The sequence below is a fragment of the Orcinus orca genome, chromosome 20, assembly GCF_937001465.1.
Source record: "Orcinus orca chromosome 20, mOrcOrc1.1, whole genome shotgun sequence".
Classification (NCBI taxonomy): domain Eukaryota; kingdom Metazoa; phylum Chordata; class Mammalia; order Artiodactyla; family Delphinidae; genus Orcinus; species Orcinus orca.
In genome coordinates this window covers 34,629,233-34,635,957 of record NC_064578.1, presented here as the reverse complement: position 1 = coordinate 34,635,957, position 6,725 = coordinate 34,629,233, and the positions used below count along the sequence as shown (strand labels likewise).

The 6,725-nt window shown below is 58.1% G+C and overlaps 1 protein-coding gene across 1 annotated transcript; it reads right to left on the bottom strand.

Annotated features, from left to right (window-relative positions):
• Window positions 1-1,692: 1,692 nt before the first annotated feature.
• CBLN1 (cerebellin 1 precursor) lies at window positions 1,693-5,570 on the bottom strand. The gene is made up of 3 exons (XM_004264879.3): window positions 4,918-5,570; window positions 4,649-4,768; window positions 1,693-3,359 (listed from the first exon to the last, which is right to left on the bottom strand). The coding sequence occupies exons 1-3, from the start codon at window positions 5,179-5,181 to the stop codon at window positions 3,162-3,164; spliced, it is 582 nt and encodes a 193-aa protein (XP_004264927.1). The 5' UTR covers window positions 5,182-5,570; the 3' UTR covers window positions 1,693-3,161.
• Window positions 5,571-6,725: the final 1,155 nt, after the last annotated feature.

The following is a 6,725-nucleotide window of genomic DNA, read 5'->3' as shown; positions in this document are numbered from 1 at the left end:
AGAAGCGCACATTTCCTCAGAGCCCCCTAGGGCAGGAGTAGCAGCTTAGCACTTCCCAGCGCTTGCTGGTGTGGGTCACCACTAACCCCTGGAGCCCAGTGCAGAGGGGAGACAGGCCCAGCCGCCAATGTCTCCACCCTGCTAGCTCCAAATAAGGCCTGGTGGGAGGGTGAGGAGGTGATTGTGAGGCTTGGGAAGGTAGGATCTGTGCTGTATGGACAGGACCACTTCTCGGAGGACAAGCTTTGTAGATGATCTGCTTAGATCCCCAGAAAGATAGGATTTTGAAAAGTAGGGAAGAAGAAAAAGGGTACTTCAACTGGAAGCAAAGAAGCAGCAGGTGCAGAGGTATGAAGACAGTAGTGGGACATGGGGTCAACAAATGGTCAGGAGAAGAGATCAGCAGGTGGAAGAAGTGGCTGGAGCCAGACTGAGAAGGATCTCCAATGCCAAGGTCAGAATTTGGAGAGGAAGCGCTCCCCCAGGAAGGGGCCAGCTGGAGCCACAGCAGAATCAAGGGATAACTTCTCACTCTTGTCCCACTTGGGGTCCCCTTTGCTCCCCCTCTGTGTTCACCTTTCAGGCCCCAGAGCAGGGGTTCAAAGTGAGCCTGAGCTCCTGGAGGCTTCCCCTTGGCCTCCAGCCCAGCCTCAGGCCTAGCCTTCAGGAGCCAGATCAGCTCGGCTGCAGCCAGGACTCACTAAACCCAGGCAAAAGAACTGGGGGCAAGAGAGGACCAGAGAACTGCTGGAACCTCAGGGCAAGAGGGCTCTTGGAGATGTTCAGATTCCTCTCTGTCTTTGTACAGTTGGGCAAACTGAGGCCAAGCCAGGGGACTTGCTCAAGTCTCCCAGCGGAGCACAGCCTCGTGGTCCCACAGCTTGGACATCCACCCTCGTGGTCTGCTCCTCAGGAAGAGGGGTGACCACCCACTCACAGCCAAGTAAGCTTCAAGCGCATTTGGGGCTCAGCTCCCTCGGGCGGTGACTACCGCAGCCCCACGGCCGTGAGCCCTGGCCTGGGCGGTATCTGTGTGCCTCGGGCGGGCTCTGCTCGGGCTGAGCGACTGGATCGAGCTGCTTCCGCTGCCCAAGGCTCCAGCTCTCCCGGATTTCTACCTCCCAACCGGAAGAATGCAAAGAAAGGATCTGTTCTTAAGCGTCTCCTTTTTTTTAAAGAATAGTTTTTTTAAAAAGAAAATTCCTCTAGGACTCCTCGTTCTCACTTCCCTGGGGAGTGACTAGCGTGGAGAACTGTGGGGCAGGAACAAAAAAGCACCGGGTCCCCTCCTCACTCCCAAAGTCCCTACCTATCCCGTGAAGGATCCGGGGCCGCTGGGGCTGCGGATGGCGCCTGCTAGAGATGCGGACCCCTGGACCGCGAGCAAAGGAATAACCCTGTCTGAGTTTCAGCGCAGGCCGCGTGCCTGTTGACTCTCAAAATCGGAGGAGCCGCGGGAACAAATAGAGAAACATTGCTTATTATGCTATTAGTAATCCCTCACACCCCCCTTCTCTCCAGCCTCCAGGAGCTAATTAAATTCATCTCTGAATCTCGGGCTAGGAAAAAGCCTCCAAAAGGAACAGAGCCAGAGGGGCCCATGCAGGCCGCGGCTCCCGCCCCTGGGCTGCCCACCTCTTTTCCTACGCCCGACCTCCCCTCGGCCGAAGCGACTTGGTCAGACTTCCAGACTTAAAACGAAGTCGTTTATTTCAATTTTGCTTTCACATTATGTTCCGATACAATCAAAACTCCTGGACGAACCTCTTGAATAAAAGTCCTGCGATGAGCGCGATCACAGGTCCCGGAGGCGGGGTAATACGGCAGGGAGGACTCGGGATTCAGAGGCGGCGAAATAAAACATACGCTGCTTCGGGATCTATGAGCGGACAGTCCAGAGGCAGAGGCGTGGGAAGCGGGACGCTTAGGGCAGAAAGGTTCCGGCTCTTCGAATTGGGATTACTCCTGATGCATTTGGACTGCGAAAAGCCCAAACTTCGCTTCCAGGCCGGCAGCCGGGCCTGGCCTAGCAAGATTTCAGCCCAATTTCTTACGTTTGCGCCAAAGCAGGGAGCACGGGGCGAATGCAGGGTTGGCCCTAGGCCTGCGCAGGAAGGAGCGCAGGCCGATTTGGCGAGGAAGCCCTCCTGCCCTGGCCTTTCTTGGGTTGCATCCCACCAAGTCCCCTACCCCTCTGAATCTCGCGCTTCCGCACCCCTGCCTCCAGACCTCGCAACTGGGGAAGGTGCGGACTTGAGGAAGCCGTTTCAGAAAAATAAAAGTCCCACTTCAACTTTATTGGATTAAAGCAAAATTAAATCTTGGCTATTCACAGGTATGTTACAGAGGACGAGGAAGCGTCCGGAAGAACCTCCTGGCGTTTAGTGGAGCCACAGAACACGAGGGCATTAACAAGCATCAGAACGTCAAGCAGCCTTAGATTTCACGATCACTCCGAATAGGACATAGAAATACGGAAATACAGCCAGTTTCCACTGGGAAGAGTTCTTCGTGTACAAATGATATATATTTATATATATATATATATTTTTTTTAAACCAGTCACCACTAAGGTGAGTCCTTTCTCTGCTAACAAGCAGCCGAGGATACAAAGTATCTTCAGCTAATTAATTCGAGCGGTGTTTTCCGAGCAATACTTGCCAAATTAAAACTACCTCCCCATCAAAAAAACAAAAACCAAACAAACAAAAAAACCTTCCCCCCTCTCCGAAATAAAAAAGGGGGGGAGGGACATATTAGATTTCAGCGGTTGTAAAGATTCAGATGGCGACTCAGAGGAGGAAGATATTTCACATTATACAGTGAAATGCAAAGTTTCTTTTATATAAATTGTAGGGAACATGAACATGAGGGTAAGAAACAATGACAAGGAGTCTCTCTTGATTACTGCCACTGGAATGGGGGAGGCGAGTTTATTTTGGGAAATGGGAGTGCGCAGAGCTAAGCGGAATTTACTTCTCGTAGAGGAAACGGACAAAGTTGTCCGACCGCCGGGTGCGCACCTTTTACCCGGATACAGCTGGGGAACATGTAGGAAGTTTCAAGTCGTGCCGCTTTCTCGTCCTCTAAAGTTCTGCCTCTTTATCATTTTCCCCTCCTGCCTTCGCCCTCTCCCTGCCTCCATTCCCGCGATGAGCCAGTCAGAGGGGAAATACGAGGAATCCCGAGAAGGTCGAGTACTTCCAGCCCCCCATCAAGTTTCCCCGCTCCAGCTTGAGGTATGCTCGGTCGCCTTTCTCCATCTGGATTAGAACTCCGTTGCTGGCGGCTTCCCGGGTCACGTCCTGGTCACCAGCGAAGGCTGAAATCACCGGCCACCCGTTTAACATGAGGCTCACCTGAGAAAGAGACAGGCCCGCTTCAGAGGCGCAACCTAGGCGGGTACCGAAGCGGCGATAAAGCCGCGAACCTTCGCTGCTTGGCTAACAGCCGTAAGGCCTGGAAGCAGGGGGCGGGGGTGGGGCGGGAGAGCGGAAAGAAAAGGCGCTTTGCAGTTTACTGCTGAGGGTCCAATGAGGCGAAAGACGGCCCATCTGGGTGACAGGAAGGGTCTGCCCCCAAAACAGGAGTCACTTTCATTTCTTGGACGCGCCAGTAGAAAATCCTGATTCGCTCTTTTATCCAGTTTAATGAACCCGTAGGTGGCTCAAGCGCCCAGAGACCTTCAGCCTCGCCCTCCCCCCAGCCTCAAAGAGAAACTCAGGCAACTGGCGCTTCCGGGAACACAAACAAATAGAAACAAACAAACAAAACGCCTGGCTCCTCCCGGACCCGGCTGCCAGGACACAGCAGAGACGCAATGGAGGAGCCAGGGAAGGCTTCGGCTGATGAGAAATCTCGCGCAGAGCTGCACTCTGTGCCTCATCCCCAAACCCCGGGCCCAGTTCCCGTCCCAGATCCAGCCTCGCCCGCCACCGCCTGGTTTTGTCCTTGCGGTGGCACCAGAAGCCAAAGGCCCTGAGCCCTCTCCCCAACCGCGCGTTCCGCCTTCTGTGTCCGCCCAAAGGAATCCTGGACACCTTTGGGAACCTGGAGAGCCGGTGAGTGCTGGCTAAGGAAAGGCCGGAGCCAGGAGGGAGTGGCACTATGCCCCTCCCTTGTGTCTCCACCCTTAAACTGCTATGGCTCGGCGCTGCTCGTTCAGAAATCCGGAGTCGGCCCCCATAAAGACGCCAGGAGACACCCCCCACCACCACCCCGAGCGTGGCGCTGAACGCAAGCGCACAGGCGTCTCGCGGTCTTCAGAGCTGGGACAGGGTCGGGGATACTGTCCGTGGTGCTGAGGGTGAGGATCGCGGAAAGCTTCCCGAAGCGGGAACTGTCCCTGATGCTAACAGAAACCTCTAAGGGAACTCCCTGGAGTCCCATAGCGGGAGAACCTCTTTGGAGGGTCCCAGAGGCAGAGGCAGAAAACTGCCTGGGGATGGGAACAGGTTCCAAGAACCAATGACAGGGAAGGCAAGGGAGAGTCCAAGCCACAGAACCGTGAGAACCTGCTACCCGTCCCTCCAAGCAGCCCGGGCACATGCAGCTGCCCCTTCCATCTCCCACCCCACAGGGCTCGCTCACTCCCGCGGCTAGTAGCCCCCTACCGGGGCTGGGGCCTGGCCCTGAGGCGGCAGCTGACCTGGATGGTCTGTCTGTTGTAGACTTTTACCACGTGGAAGTTAAAACTGTAGATCCCTTTGCGCGGGGCGATGAAAGTGCTGCGTTCTGAATCAAAGTTGTTCCCGATGTTCACTAGTACCTATAACGAGACGGGAACGAAGGGGAGTAGGCAAGAATCTGTCCAGAACGCTTGTCCCTGCGTTTCCGCAGAGACCTCGGAGACGATCGAACATCTACCTACCACCTCTCCCCTAACCTCCACCAATCCAGTCTTCCCGGAGCACTCACCTGGTCGAAGTAGATGATCATGGTGCGATTACTCATCTCGGACGGCTCGTGGTTGGTGCTTCTGATGGCAGAGAAAGCCACCTTAGCGCTGCCGGAGCGCACAGAGATGCCCAGAGCTGTACCCGTGGGATCGGACGTAGGGTTGGAGTCGCAAACCACCAGGCACTTGCCCTCCAGCACGATGGGCTCCGTCTCATTCTGCCCGCGGGCCGGGCCCGCCAGCCATGCTGCCCCCAGCAGCAGCAGCTCCACGACGCCCAGCATCGCGGCGCCGGCGCCCACCCCGCCCCCCACCCCGGGGGCTGCCTGCGCCAGCCGCCCCCCCCGCCCCAGGCCCGCTCCGTAACCCCCTCCTCAGCTCCGTGCGCAGCTCCACCGACGCCGCTCTGGACACTTCAGGTCTTCGTTGCACTCCTGGGCAAGCGTGCCCCCCGTGCGATGCTTCCCGGAGCCCTGCCCGGGCCTCAGGGGTACCGCGGCTGCCCAGCCGCACTTGGATGCATAGCCGCTGCCGCTTGATCCCCGCTGCTTCCGCCGCCTCCTGCCCGCACCGGCCGCTCCCGCCGCCGCCGCCGCTCTGAATTATTGATGCAGCCGGCGATGCAGCCGGAGCGGGCGGAGAGCGCGCGCCGGGCACAAAGGCGCGGACCGCGTCCTGGCCCCGCCCCTGCCACCTCCCTCTCCAGCCCCTCCCCCGCACCGACAGAGACTCCGCCCCCTGGCCAATCCTGGCGCGCCGCGCTCCCCGCCGAGCCAATGGCGGCGCTGTCCGCGCGCGGCCACCTGACCCTGGGCGCTGTTGTTATTAGGCGCGGCGAGGCCGGCGGCGCGCGGCAGCAGGGTTGGGCTCTGGCCGGGAGTCGACTGAGAGAGAGAGGGCCGGGAGCGCGCGCGCGCCCGCGCCCGGACCGTCTGCCGCGGCCGCTCGCTCTCTCGTTTCCCGCCTCCCGCCTCTCGCCAGGGTCTTGTTCAGCCCCTCAGCCCTTCCGCGCACCTCCCTCGCCGGCCCTCAGGTAGGAGGCGGCGCGCGCCCAGGGTCCGGAGTTGAGTCGCAGGGGGCCGAGAGACGCCTGCGTGTGGGCGCGTGGGGCGGGAGGGGAGCGCCCTCCAGCGGGCAAAGGCGCGAGGGGCAGCGGGCGCGCGGCTGAGCCGTGGCGTGCGGGCGAGCCGTGGCGTGCGGGCTGACCAGACTGTCTGGCTGCAGGGCGCGTGCGTGCGCGACGGGGCGGGGCGTGCGCCAAGGCCTTAGTGGGAGGAGGCGCACGTGCAGCCGCCGGGAGCTGGGGCGGCGGGCCTGGAGGCCACTGTCAGCATCCCGGCCTCGCGGCTAAGAGCGTAACGCTGGGCCGGCAGCTCTCTCTCGCTTCTCGATGTGCCAGCTCTGCGGGTTGCGGAGTCGGATCTAGCGTTCGCTCATTCATTCGTTCGTTCATTTATTCGAGATAGATCATTGAACACTTACGAAGTGCCAGGCACAGGGCCACGCGCCAAAGATGTAGTGATGAGCAAAAACAGACGAGGCCTGTCTTCGTGCCTCTTACAGCCTAGTGCAGGAGGCAGTGACAAGTCCAGTGGCGTCGCAGGCAGGCTCATTTCCCTGATACCATTTTTATCTTTTGCACTTAAAAGTTATATTTTGCATCCGTATTTTTTATTTACTATGCACTTTTGCGGCATGTTTTATCCACGTGTACTTGCATATTATTGCCTTGAGTATAGACACCAAATCTTGTGATTTATGGGCGATTTTTCAAGGGTGATTTTGAAATTTCAAGGCGAGCGAATTTTCGCCTCACGTATTAACTTAG